Source organism: Marmota monax, unplaced genomic scaffold, assembly GCF_021218885.2.
Source record: "Marmota monax isolate L192 unplaced genomic scaffold, Marmota_monax_Labrador192_F-V1.1 WCK01_AAM20220418_F8-fsc00049, whole genome shotgun sequence".
NCBI classification, from domain to species: domain Eukaryota; kingdom Metazoa; phylum Chordata; class Mammalia; order Rodentia; family Sciuridae; genus Marmota; species Marmota monax.
This window is the reverse complement of record NW_026694221.1, coordinates 10,762,466-10,777,547: the sequence shown is the minus strand read 5'-3', so window position 1 is coordinate 10,777,547 and position 15,082 is coordinate 10,762,466. Positions and strand designations below refer to the sequence as shown.

The following is a 15,082-nucleotide window of genomic DNA, read 5'->3' as shown; positions in this document are numbered from 1 at the left end:
GTCCATTTCCCACTGACTAATGTTTCTGTTTTAAGTCACAGTTTTTACATCACCTCTTCTGAGAAGGACTCAAAATAGAAATCATTCCCATTGGGAATCCTTACTTTATGGTTTCTTATTGGCCTTCCAATATGAGTTCATTAAGGAACACTGCCTTAAATCCCTGTTAATTATAGATACTAAAATATGTATGGAATGAATGAGTGAATTTTTAAAATCACCAGTGGTTGTTCTTCTAGACATTAATAGATTATCTTAAATTTCACTCACTTTTGTTTTATATCCTTAAAAAAAGCCATTCCCAAATAGGAGTTTTTCAGAGAAAACAAGTGTTAATATTTTAATAACAATTATATATGTGACATTTGAAAATGGTTATGTACTATATGTATCTATACATATGTAATATATATAATTTGAAAAATGTATATAACCTTTCTTATCAGAAATAGCAGTAACTAGGAAAATATTATGATGGATCTTTTGTGCTTAGGAATTAGGAATGGTTTTAATTAATTTGTTAATTAATTTTTCTTATTTGAGTCCATTTGCATGATTGTCATTTCTCTTCCTTCCAACAAATATCCATTGGCTACTCACTTGCAAAGGCAGAAATTGTACAAATCAGCAATGTAACATTTTGTAGCAATAGAATTCTTTTTTGCAAGGAGCAAGTCTAGCCTATTTTTGTCTCTGGCCTCCATGAACTGAGGCTGCCCAATAGAATTGAAGAACACCACGTGTTTCTGCTACACTTTCATTACATTATCCATTGTCTGACAAACATCAGAACCCCATGGAATCTTCACCTCATAGAGGAGAGATTGGAACCTGAGCCTTCAGGGGAGAGAATTGCTTAATTCCTTCTTTTATTGTTGTCAATACAGGTGTTTCCTTGGAGCACAAATTTGAATCTTTGTGAGAGATCCTCCTGCAATCTAGGCAACTTCAGACACCACCCTTAACATTGCTTCTAGTGATGTTATTTCATAGTACAGTGATGGCTGTTATTTTCATAAAATACAGGTAGGACAGTCAAAACACTAAAATATTGGATGTTTGTAATACATTGATAATACAAAATTGTTTTTAAAGAAGTATTTTTCAGGGATGGGGTTGTGGCTCAGTGGTAGAGCACTCACTTAGCATATATGAGGCACCAGTTCGATCATTGGAACCACATATAAATAAATAAAATAAAGTAAGGTATTGTGTTAACCTACAACCAAAAAAAAAAAGAAAGAAAAAAGAAAAAAAGGAGCAACGTTTTTTCTTCTTTTCCTTTTAAACTACTATTGATAAAAATATAACTGCTAGAACTTTTTATTTTAAAATAGGGTAGGAAATCTACTCAACTGATGTAAATTAATATAAATTGTTTTTCCTCTCTAGCTGAAATTGCTATGTTGGTTTTAAATTTCCCAGTTCAAATTAATGAACTATTTCTCTGTTGTATAAAGATGTACTTGGCAGTACAAAGATCAGAGCAGTCTCTTCTTCATGAAATTGGGCAAGGAGAACTAACTGGTTCTCAAACTGTTAAATGGATATTAGGGTTTTTAATGAATGGAACATTTATTTTTGTGCCAGCTCAACTAACAACATTGACATGATTAGCATACATTTTGGCAACTGTTCTAGCACAAGGTGTTAGTAAAAAGGGGCTTTTATCTTTGAGTTTAATTTACTTTAGCTTTCCCTGTTATTGATGTTTTTAATGTGAATGAGATGTTTTTGTAAAGGAAATCCTGTCACAAGAAGTTATTAAGAAATACATCGTTTTATTAAAGTTACAAACATTATTCATGCTGGAGATGAAGTTCATACCCCACAACATATGAATCTTCTTCAAATTTAGAAATGAATAGAATTTTTTAAATAATTTACACTGATAGTAAAAGTCATTGCACTTATGCAGAATTTATTTTTTATTAACCACACTACTTGTATCTCATGTAGCTTCTTCCTTAAAAAAACGCAAAAAGTAAAATATGATTGAAAAAGTATGGTTTTCTCTACTGCAATATATCAAGTATGAATGAAAAGTTTTATGGGTTAAATGATCTTAGTCTCTTAGCTCAAGTGCCTCACATACAAAAGTAACTCATGATAAAAATATATTTATTTTTGTAACAAACACTACTGCCTCATATGCTTATTTTTATTTATTCAAATTCTCAAGTTGAAGTAAACAAGAAAAATGAATTAATACAAATTCAAATGGTCCTCGGGATTTGCATTAAATTATTGTTTTCAGTGTACTTTTACTTTGAGAAACTATTGAAAGCTAATGAAACACAGCAAATGAAAGATTTGCTGTAAGTATGTGATAGAAGGAAAGTTTATAATTAATATTAAATCTATAATAAATTAATATGCATATGTATATGAATGGGTGCAAAATTTTCATGAACTTACATGAAACATATAGTCAGACTCTCTGCTGTTTATTTCTATACACCCAAACTTACTAATTTACCCAGTGTTCAATTTAGTAATGAATTAGTTTAAGATAAACTTTAGCACAGAATACTAGTTTACCCATATTTAACCCTAAAGTCAACAGATGCCAATATAGGCACTTCAGTGAAAGAACAAGCCCATGTTCAAATATAAAATGGTAAAAATGAGAAAGAAATTATGAAAATATATACCTTTAATTTGCAGACATATAAACACTTTTGGTACAATACAGACACATGATGCAAAAAAGTAAGATGATCCAGTTTAAGCTAACACATTCCTTGTTTATACAGATTTTGTTATAGTGCTCAGATAAAATAAAATTTCCAGCTCACACAATGAAGCAAAAGTGATAAATCCAGTGATGGACCAGTTTTCTTCATTGCAAAACATTCAGTAAAAGCTAAATTATCAAAGGAATCTGCTGCTGGGCTTACAAATAAACTCTTGGATCTAATCCAAAGCCAAAGAAAGGAAGCCAGAAATGGTAGCCAACAACCTAAACAATAAAAGGAAAGTATAACTTTCATATAAATGCCCAACTAAAACAACCAGTAGCACAGACTAGCTTCTACAATAATTTGGTTTTAATGTGCTTTTTGTTTTCTTATGTGATAGATGAGTTTAAGCATATAAAAATCTAATGTATAACCAAGTACAAATTACTACTGACAAATATTGAAAGCACTAAAATGTCATGAACACTAAAAAGCAAATAAGGATTGAGACCTTTATTTGCTTCTGGCTGTTTTGGGGGGAGCACAATTTCTAATTACATTTTCTGTAAAGAAGGATACATATATTTTCCCCTGTAATCATAGCAAGTCTCGTGGTAAAGCAAACAGAAAGCAATTTGAGTACACAGAAAGTAAAATACTCTTCACCAGTCCAAACTTGTAACACATGGCAATGTTTTTATCCTTGCTAAGAAGGAATTGCACTTCTTTTTAATGCCTTCTCTTTCAAACTATACATGATGTACCTATGAGGTAATAAACATTCTAAGTACATTTATTTTCTTTCATATCATATATTTAATTAGGGCAAAATTCAATGTAATTTTACATTTATTTAATGTTAAAAACATATTTAAAATATACTCTCTCATTAATTTCATGTACAATACCTCAAACAGTTCCCTGCAAAGGAGCAGCTCATGCCCTCTTGTGGTGAAAAGACTTTTAGATGAAAAAAAAAAAAAGTATCATTTTTCTTACCTTACTTCCCAGGTTTTATCAATCATTTGCTTGGTGTATGAAAGCTGCAAATCATGTCCAAGCTGTATTATAAATAACAATTCTATAGCTGTTAGTACTAATTTTCATTTAAAAATGCTGTACACATTTTATAACTCTGAATTTGAATTTAAAAACCTGTAAACAGCTATTTACAATATAAGTTATAAATTAGTCATCCTTCATTGGAACTGCCATCAATATATTCTTCTGTAGGCAAAGAAAACTATCCAAAGTCAGTTAAAACAGCTCTGTTATTCCACATGAAATATTAAATATTAGAAATATCCATTGGTTTTCTCTCTCTCATATGCAAGTCAATTTTTCCTTTTAGAGGAATTTGTACTTCCAAATTTTCATCTTCTCTGTGGTGTTTTTTCCCCTTCCTTAAGCAGATATATATGCCCATCCCTGTTACTAGTGTGATAGAACTCAAGCTTATTACAGACAGAGCTACTAATGTGGGCATACAGGACACAGATTCTACCTTCCTATGAGTTGGTTCTATTGAGATTTGTGGTTCTTTCTCCTCTATATTGATATCTGGTTCTTTTCTTAAAAGACTCTCAATGTAGCTCTCATTACTGACAGTGTCATTGACAAATAGGTTCACCATGACGGTGGAATGGAGAGGCTCAGGATAACCATGATCACTCACTTTCACCAATAAGCGATGCAGTCCATAATCTGTCTGCAGCAATGCCTCTTCCAAAGTAATGTTGCCAGTTTTAGGATCAATCCTAAAGGACTCAGGCCTAGGGCCTCTTCTCCCTATGATGCTGTAAGCTATGACAGCATTCATGCCTGTATCTTTGTCAACAGCATAGACCTCTGTAACTGGGGAGCCAGGGAGAGTAGAAGGCAGTACCAACAGATAAGACATATTAGATTGAGGAAATAAAACAAGAGGAGGATTGTCATTGATATCTAGAAGGAGAATTGTGATTTTTGTGGTAGAGGAGAGGGCAGGCTCACCCCCGTCAACAGCTTCAACCCACAAGGTATAGGAGCTTTGCTGCTCTCTGTCCAAAGAGACTTTAGCCCTCAGCATGCCCTTCCCTGTATCTATGACAAAGATGTCACTCTGGTTCACCACGGAGAGGGCAACCCATCCATTTCGCCCAGCATCAGCATCTGTTACACTAATTACTCCAATTTCACCATATCCAGGAAAGTTTTCTGGCACAAAGAAGCTGAAGTCCTTGTTGATAAACCGAGGACTATTGTCATTTTTATCCAAAACTGTAAGAGTCACAGTGGCTACTGATTCTCTGGGTGGCTTCCCACAGTCAACAGCTCTGACAGTGTACCTGTACTTTTCTTTCTCTTCTCGGTCCAGCTGAGTAGAAACTGTCAGGATTCCTGTAACACTGTCTAAGGAAAAATATGATGGAGCATCAGGTCCCAGGAAATATGAAACTTGGCCTCTCTCTCCACTGTCAGCATCTGTAGCATACAGCTTAGTCAAAAAGGCATTGGGTGCATTATTTTCTTCAATAGTAAGCTCAATCAAGGGCTGAAGGAAAACAGGAGCATTATCATTGTCATCTAAAAGTTGCACTTTAATGATTCTTTTGACATGAAATCCCTCTGAGTTCCAGGCCACCACAGCTATTTCGTAGAACTGCTGTATCTCATAGTCCATAGGTTTTGAGGTCTCTAGCAAATATTCATTATTGTATGGTTTGTAGGGTGACAACCTAAATGGCCCTTCACCATCCAGGTAGCAGTTAACCTTGTATTTACCTTCTGGATCTCTTATGGTAAAAAATGCAATTGGAGTGTTAACAGGTTCCAGTTCTTTCAGATAAACAATTCCATCTATCTCATTTGCTATATAACGTGGGACAATTTCAGGTGGTCTAAAAATGACTTTGATAATAGACACTAAAGCAGTGATCACAGCAGGAATACAGCCTGGTCCATTAGCAAGGATGGTGAGTTTGTGAGTTTGTAGAACATTTCCTCCAATCTTGCTGAAAAGTTTAATGACCCCTGTAGCTTCGTCCAGATGGAATAAATCCTTGGATGCTTGTGGAACTTTCTGGCTATAACTATAGGTAATCAGAGCATTGGTACCCAAGTCTCTGTCCATAGCTTGAACAGCTGCAATTGGGGTGCCAACTGTAGCATTCCCATACACAGTGATATTGATTTGTGAATCTATGAAGAGAGGGCAATTGTCATTAATGTCACTTATGCCAATGGTGAGAGTGGCACTGCCCAACAGTGGTGGAGACCCACCATCTTCGGCTATTATGATGCTCACATACTGGTCCTGGTTTTCCCTGTCCAATGCACCCATAACAATTAGGTAGGGGGTGCGCTCCCCATTCTCATTCTCCTCCACATCCAGGGTGAACATGCCATGGTAGTCCAACAAGCGATAGGTCTGCACCCCATTAGTGCCTACATCTGGGTCCACGGCAGGATGCTCTATGGCCAACCTGGTGTTTACAGGTGCATTTTCTGGGACCCAAACTGAGATTTGGGAAACAGGGAACTGTGGAGCATTGTCATTAATATCCCTGATGGCAATTTTCACCTTCACAAACCTGAAGTATTCCTGAGGCAGAACCAGCACATCCAGAAGCAAAAGGCAAGAGTCAGAGGAAGGAGAGGAGATGGAAATGCTGCCACCCCAGGCAGCTCCTCCACCCCCTTCAAGACACAGGGCTTCTCTGTCTATCTCCAGTGCAGAAGTGTGCAACTCCCCAGAACGGTTGTCTAGGGTCACATACTGGCCACTTAGTCCCCCAGAGGCCAGGCTGAAAGAGAGAGGGGGATTCCACTCAGCGCTAGAGCCGGTGTGCTCTGGCAGGGACTGCTGATTCCGTCTCCCTGTAGCCCGGGGTACCAGCCTCAGGTCCTCAGCCAGGCTGCCGATGAGCACCCCCGCTGGCAGTCCTTCGTTCAGGCTGTACAGAAGCTCCGTGGCTCGGCTGTAACTCGCGAGGCAGTTGAAGGGTCCCACGAAGAGAAAAAACAGGAACACATGCTGGAGTGGAAGGAGGAGAGACGGTTCATTTGCACACACGCGGAAATAACGGGGATAAGAGTTAGAAAATAGTGCTCCAGGGTGGATGCTGCCCAGATCCCTATTTCCAGGAGGAAAACCTCTACTCAGAATAGGGTGAAGAGGAAACTTGCGGAGAAGGAGAGGTCTGTGGAGCAACATTGTCTCCAAAACTTATTTTATCTGCTCATTTTTTATTCTCCACGCTGCCCCCATCACTATAGGTAATGTCCCCATCATCAACAGCTAACATTCAAAAATCCAAAACCATAGAGCATTCCTGGAAAAACACACTGGGATGAAGAAGGCTCCAATTCAGGGACTGCGCAACGCGACAGAAAAACCTCCCTAGGTTATGAGGAGGGAGGGGGCTGGCATTGGAGGGTACTGAAAGGTGGCCGATTAATTTCTCATTGAAATGAACAATTCAGCCATTAGGGTCCTAGAACACAAAATTTGTTACATCCCTCTGAGACCAATAAAAACAACAGTAACAGCCATAATATGAAAAACATGGCAACACACCCCACCTGCTCAACCCCCACCCCAAACCCCTCCCCGCAACGCTTTAGGTCCCAAAGAGTGATTTTCGTTTTAGCACGCATGTAAAATCAAATTGAAATGATCTGGGTCTCCAGCTCTTACCAAGCCCTTCTACCACATCTCTTAGGGGGAAGAGAAGTAAACGCGGAAAATGATTATGCAAAAACAATTTGTCAGTTGCAGTAGACAACCAGCCAGATGCCGGCAGCAGGAAACAATCTCGGAACCTCTGTATCTTGATAAAGCGCTTTGAGCGCACCGTCGCCTCCCTCTTCGATCTCATCTGACAAAATTTCGGCTATTGAAACTTCCTCCCAGGAACCTAGGACTTAAATATTTCTTGCTAAAATGTAAGCACTTTATCCCAAAGTCTGTTTCCTTTCCCATATTCTTCCCGGGAAGTTTGGATTAAGGCAAAAGGTTTCAACAACCATTAAGGAGTAGAAACTGCTTTACAGCAGTGCAACTTGTCCGGATCGCAGAGCTCCTGAATCCTTACCGGTAGGTTCCTGTGGCTGGTGCTGCTCCTGGGACGATGTAGATGCCCCATATCCAGGCGCGGGTGCCAGGTCGCTGGGCGCCAGCTCACTGCCAGAACCGGCGAGCTGCGCGCATTCCCTTGGCCGCGCATTCCCAGGGAGGCTGCAGTCAACGCGCTCCTGAAGGGAGGGTGGCAGAAGACACTCCCTCTCCGTTCATGCAAATCGCTGGGGAACTTCAGCCAATAGTCACTGGCTTGTCAATTAAGGACGGGAACTAAGGCGGGCAGAAAGGCGAGGGGCAGAAGGGCACATTTATGGTTTCTAGTCCTGGACGCGAATACGTCCAGAACCTGCCAAAGGAGCTGAAATGGGGGACTTGCCTCTGAAGACTGCGTCGAGGTGTCACAGGACCGGGCACTGGAGTGCTGCCCACAAGCTTACCTCCTTGCACCAGTTAGATCTCAAGTCCACAGGTTGCTAGCAAGAGTAGGAGAATTAAAAGAAATAAGTCTGCATTTGTATCTGAATTCAAGAGAGAGAGGAAGTCAGATCCACAGAGCAATCACAGGCGCTATGCCCCCGAAAGCCTGCTTTGCCATCAGTTCCTCCCAAAGATTCGAATCCAGCAGTGTTTGCACAGCGCAAGAAAATGCACTTTTCTCAGAGGAGAGGCGTCTCAACTTCTTTGTAAACGCTGCGTGAGCCAGAAAAGCAAATATATGAATTCAGTGAATGTTTCCACATGTTATAATTTGATTCTTTGCTGTTGGTGATGAGAGAGTCTCTGTTAGTTGTAGGTGCAAGTGTCTCTGGGTGTCTGTTTTGTGGTTTTATTTTAGTGGCAGCCTCAGCTTCTGACCAGAAAGAAAAAGGCAGAAAAATGTAGGGGATGGAGATAGAGATAGGAGCAGATTTGCTCTAACAGGAGTGCTTCTGCTTGCAAGCAATTTTAACATCTTTCTCTCAAGGAGGATTTAAGATAGGGAGGGCACTCACCAAAGCTTAGGTTAAAAAAAATTATATTACTTTTCAGATTATTCACTTTTACTTTTTTTTTTTCCTGAACCACCCGCCCCCTCCCCCGCTCCCTACTGTGTTTACTGGGAAATGACCCTTTGGGAAGAAATCCTGGAGGAGTGTGGTGAAAATGCTTGGATCTCCTCTGGGTCCAATCCTAAATAGCCACATAACTGACATGGAATCACCTACCCACTGGGCTGATTCTTCATTTACAAAATCAGGCTGAAGAGGGACTTCAGTGCATTAAGTCCAGGAAACACTTTTGAAATGCAGGGTGCCATATAAACAATGGAAAAGATCATTCAATCTCCCTAAGTAGGGATTATTCTTTATCAATAGCCAGATATCCCCTTCACAGTCCTAAACATAAAACCTTACCTGTGGAATGACAAATGATAGAGATAGAACAGAAAAAAAATTTTTTTTTCTTGGATCAAAGAAATGAGTTCTCTGTTTTCTAAAGGAACCTACTTTAATTTTTTTCTATTGTATGCTAACTAGAATATAAATTGTTCCAGCTAATTGTTGTGCTTTGGACCCTTCATATTTTCTCCTCCTTCCTGTTAATCTTAGAGACAGAGTCCTAAATATTGACAACACCTGGTTTATAAAAGCTTGTTATTGCACAAATGGTGCTCTACATGGAGTTGACAGACAAAACTCTTTATAATACAAATCAGATGTGTGGTATGAACATGGATGATAAAAAAGAAAAAAAAAAAGCCCTTTCAAGTGACAGTAAAATTGGAGTCCTGACAAAGTGGGCAAGCCACATACACACACATGAACTTGGGCCTCTGGGTTTTAGGCCATTACATAACCAGTAAACAAACCACAGTAGGGGAAGCATGATTTGCCTCTCCTTGCTTCTTCAGCTGCCAGTTCTGCCCTACAGCTGAACTTTTACAATTATTGGTAAATATTTATGTTGAGGTTTGTAGCTGAAATATACTAGACTCCAAAAATCAGTACCAAGCTGCTTCTGAAGTGTGTTTAATTATGTCTTCATTCAATACCCATAGCTTCTAGAAGTTAAAGACACATGACCAGAATTAGGCAATCTGTCAATGGCCACATAACCTGAAATCTGAAGTAATTGTGCATCTAGACTGATAGCAAATGTAGCTGGGCACAGTGGTGCATGCCTGCAATCCCAATAACTCAGGAGGCTGAGGCAGGATGACAGCAAGTTCCAGGTTAGCCTAAGCAACTTAGTGAGAACCTATATCGAAATAAAAAATAAAAAGGGCTGGGAAAGTAGCTCAGTGGTCAAGTGCCCCTGACTTCAATCCCCAGTACCAAAACAAACAAACAAAAACACAACAAATGCATTGGGCTGTGTATCCCTATACAGCCCTATACAGTCAGTTTATGCCCTCTCTAATTAAGATTTTTTTTTTTCTGGTGAAAATGTAGAGTTCTTTTTATAGTTTTCCCTTTGTTTATGGGGACTTTACATAAGAATTATTGTTTATGGAGATATCCAAATGGAGTAATATTATCTCTTTGTAGTTGTTTTCTCAATTATTTGTAATTTCCCTTGGACTGACTCTTAAACTCTCCATTTCCCCACTTTGGAGTGGATGCTTTTAGTATGAATATACCTTTTTAAAATGTCCCTTCTACCCCACTATTGCAGAATCTTGGTCTTCTGGCTTATCATCCAGCTGCCCACTATGGAAAGGGTTATTATCACTCCTCTCCCTTTGTTAAGTTGAAAGAAATTAAATCTACCAATTCAACCATAATTTTTGTATACTGTTTCTAAAAATAATAAACATATAAACTAAAGCAAAAGCTATTTATATAAGTTGTAAACAGGGATTAAATAGATTCTGGAATAATTTTTTTAGTTGCAAAATCTCTAAATAGAAGTTTGACATCAAGACTGGGAGATCTTGGCATGATGCTGGGCGATATCTTAAATATCACATGTCAAACTGTTCACTGACTACTTATTATCTTTTCTCTTTGAAGATCTATACAGAGGTTTCATGCAGCTTGATATTTTTAATTGGGCTTAAATTAAAAAAAAAAAGGACCAAATACGCTTCTTTCTTCTTATGTACCATTTTCCTGGGTATTATGAAAGTAATCCCAAATTCCCACTCCTTTTGATGCCAGTCTTGTGACATACCATTTGGTGTCACATATTTCTTTCTGAAGCTGATTTAGAGAGCTCATATGGTATTATCCCCTTGAAAAATAATACTCATGAACTTCTTAGATGTCTCAATTGCTCTGGGCCTGCTTCCCAGGTGTTTTGTAAAAATTAATCTAAAAGAATTGTTATATGCCTTTCAAGCCTATATTTTTATATAGACAAGGATACCAACATGATATAATAGCTGGTACCCTGAACTGATCTAGAAGGTTTGCATTTCATTCTCTGGATTGTTGCTAAGTTCTTGTATGATGTTAGGCAATTATACATTTCTTTTTCAACTTTCTATAAAACACCCTCACTTACTATATGTACAGATAGGCATGAAATGACTTATCTCATATGATTAACCAACAGGCATTACATTAGAGGTAAATTTGGCTATTATTTACTATATCACTAGAGGTTAATATTTTTTTAATTTACTTCAAGGTTTGTGATCTTACTACATTATAAAGATGTGAGCATGATTTTATGTGTTCATCATGATACCATCTTCAAAACTTGCATTTTTATAAACATACTCTAAAACATTTAATTTTTTGAATACAGTGTTTTATAAGTAACTTTAACTCTTTTTCAATTAATTCTCATGGTATCATTTAAAGTATTTTAATAATTGTAAGGTATCCACAAAATCCCATGTCATTAATATACACATACATATTTAAAGCATTTAGAATCATAATCCAATCATGGAATGTTTAATTAAAACTGAAAATAAATGCAAGTTAAAAATATTACCTGATTTTAAGGCCATTTCAATCATTTGTCCTATTATAGAACATAATAATATTCTATATATTATATTTCATATAATAGAACATATGAAATCAGCAGTCCCTTTTGAAGGGTCATATACATTTTTGTGTATATGTAATGTGAATGTTATACATGTATGTATATATAAATTTGTATGCTGTAAAATATAGTACATGTAATGTAAATATATTAAATATCATTATATATTCTGTTATGATACATATATAAAACGTATATAATATATGATTGAATAATCTATATTTTTCTAATTAAATAATTTTGGTGAAGAGATTTAAAAAATAGTATAATATATGAGAAATAATAAAATGATAAATCATTGAATATTAATTATATCCCAAACATGCTAATGGGTGCTTTACATATTATTTACTTAATCTTCATAGTTTAATAGTGTAGTTGTTATTAGACCCATTTTGTGGCCAAATATTTCATGCTTGTTCAGTATTTACATTGACTGGATCCTGATCTGTAGCCTCCAAAGTGCATGATTTTTCAACTTTGGTATAAGCTTCTCTCCTAAATGGGTGGATCTAGGGCCTATATATGTTTAAATGCATTTCAATTCAATAAACACTTACCACTTGCCTACAACAATAGCAAAAAGTTATGATGGCATAGTTGCTTATATGAGGACTTTTTAAAGTAAATCTTCTTTAGTCCATTAGTACTTCTAAATAGATACACACCCATAGACACAATTTACCTGTGTTTGGATAGCTTAGATATCCCAATTTGTAGACTGAAAATGTACTATGTGGTTATGTTTCTGTATATACTTGATATTATTGCAAAATTCTCAGTAATTTTAGGGCTATGCAGTTAGCCCTTAAGACAACAAATATGTAGCTGATTCAAATCCTCATTAAAATCCTATCATTTCTTATAATAGTTCTAGATTTTGTTCTCAGGATTGTCTGATATTAGGACATAGGCTAGAAAGACAGCATTTTTCTATCTTCTATTTTTAAGATCAAATGCCTTGATCTTAAGCATTACTATAAATTCTGATTACTTTGTATTATTTTATTAATTTTCAAGTTTACAAATTTTTACAATTACTCATTTGGGTATTTTTCTAGTATATTGGGCAAACTTTTTAAAAAATCCTATTTCATTTTCTCTATATAATTTGAAATTAATTTTGAGACTAATTGGGAATAATATATTGGCTCTTTGGCTAAAAAGTTGGACAGTTACTTTGGTAAACAAATATACCTTTATATTACTTGTATGAAGAGTATGCAAATAAGGTAAATTACTGTACTACAAACTTGTATTTCAAAACATGTATTACTGTATTGTGCAATTCATAAAAGGGACTTCTATAAGCACAAATCTATTCTAATTAGTTCCCTCTATGCTTTACAATACTTTCTGTTAATAGATTACACATTTTTCCTCTTTCCCTATATATTACAAGAGGAAAGGATGCAGTAGGGTCAAGTGGTCCTTTTATTTTCAGAACTCAATTAGCATCACTTTAACAGGGATAAGTATAACTGGGTGAAGTCACTAGAAAATCCCAAGTTTAATTTTAGCTAGCATTTTCAACGTTATTTCCTTATCCTCAAAATAAATTTTAGAAGTCATTTTCAACTCATTTGAATTTCACATTCTTCCTTCTTACTTCTGGTAGAGGTGATAATGAGCAGTGAAATCATCAAAAGAAAGGTGGTAGGATTGAGGAGGAGAAGAAATGAAGGGCATGGAAAATCCACAAAGTGGATCAGCAGTTGCCGAATAATGAACCGTTATCTGAATGCAGTTTATTGATGATGTATATGCCTAACTCCCTGGAGTCAGTCCTGAGGACACTTGAAAGAAGGGAGAAATACTGGCTGTGCACAGAATAAAGAAATTCAAAGCCCTATAAATTAGCATAGAAATTAGGTCAGGGCCAAAACAAATCCATTGAAGGAGAGAAAGAATTTTAAATTTTGTTTTAGGGCACTGATCCTGTCTTTCTTTGGATATCTATTCTTCATTTTCACAAACTAATATGTTATATTTGGGAAAGTTTAATGAAAATTTATGCTCAGGTAATGTTTTTACATAGCTCTTTTGCCTGGCTTTATAAAATCTCTTTTTATTTCATTCTGTGATTCTAAGGTGGGATTTACAAAAAAAAAAAAAAAAAAAAAAAAAACGTGCATGACTCTTCTGATTTCTGCGTGTGTGGTATATAAAAGTACTGAATGAATATTCTAGGGTCAGTGAAGAGCTTTATCCATGTTGTAAGAAGCAAAAATTTCATGGTGTGATAGCTTTGATCACTAGCTGCTTCTTTCTGGATATCTTTATAGAAAGAGATTAGAGGTTGCTGACCTCAATTTCATTTACTGCTAACAGCTACCAATTATTGAGCATCTAACTTTTTATCAGGTGCATGATTGGTATTACCTCTAATCTTCACAAGCTTTCTGCAAGCTAATGATGACCCCATTTTACAGATGAAGAATTAGAGACTTGTAGGTTAAGTAGGTTGCTTGATGTCACACAGTTAGGAAGTAGCTAAGTTAGGATTGAATAGGGAAATTTTAGTCATTTATTATAATGTTAGTGAGTCTTTTTTGTACATAGCAAAGTTATTCTAATATTTACTGAGGTAAGTATAAATGCTGAATATTGAATGTATGCTCATTATAAATGGTGCATAGACTTTGATAGTAACAGCAATATCAAAACATACAAAACTTCTTGAAAAATTGAATAAAAATGGATTTCAATAAAAATGTACATCTGCTTTATTTTCAGTAAAAATGTACATATTTTCTTCTTTTCAAGTTACTTGGACTATCAAGAAAAGAATGTGGGTTTTGTATTTAATTAATTATTTAGAATTATAGGGCAGAAAAACTTTTGCTTGGTAAAAATAATGTGCTTCTTTAACATGAAACAAAATATCCTAAAGGCCCACCAATTCTTAATTGTAGATATTATTTACCTCTAATGAAGTCAATATCAAATTTATTTAGGATATAATAACAATAATTATTGTGTTTTGTGGATTTCTCCTTGTTATAGATAAATACCTCATTAATTAGATTTGAATGGAACGAAGTGTGAGTGACAAAATTTTATCAATAACTTTATATTATATTCATGTATATATAGGATTTAGATTGAGTCAAACAAATAAATATAGACAAGATGAATATTGCTAGACTAATAGTTGTTACTTCCCAGAATTTTGACTTTGTGCAGTTTAACACATATAAGCAAAGGAGGAAAAAAAAGTTGAAATGAGAAAAAAAAAATTGAGAAATTGAAGCCATAGTTTTCATGATAGTTTTCACTAAATGAAAGGATTAAAATTTTTTGACTGTACCATAAGCATGGGATATATTGTATATAGGAGCAATTTTCCTTATTCTAA

The 15,082-nt window shown here is 35.9% G+C and overlaps 1 protein-coding gene across 1 annotated transcript; it reads right to left on the bottom strand.

Moving 5' to 3' along the window:
• Positions 1–1,761: 1,761 nt before the first annotated feature.
• Pcdh20 (protocadherin 20) lies at positions 1,762–8,405 on the bottom strand. The gene is made up of 2 exons (XM_046466454.2): positions 7,757–8,405; positions 1,762–6,696 (listed from the first exon to the last, which is right to left on the bottom strand). The coding sequence occupies exons 1-2, from the start codon at positions 7,886–7,888 to the stop codon at positions 3,970–3,972; spliced, it is 2,859 nt and encodes a 952-aa protein (XP_046322410.1). The 5' UTR covers positions 7,889–8,405; the 3' UTR covers positions 1,762–3,969.
• Positions 8,406–15,082: the final 6,677 nt, after the last annotated feature.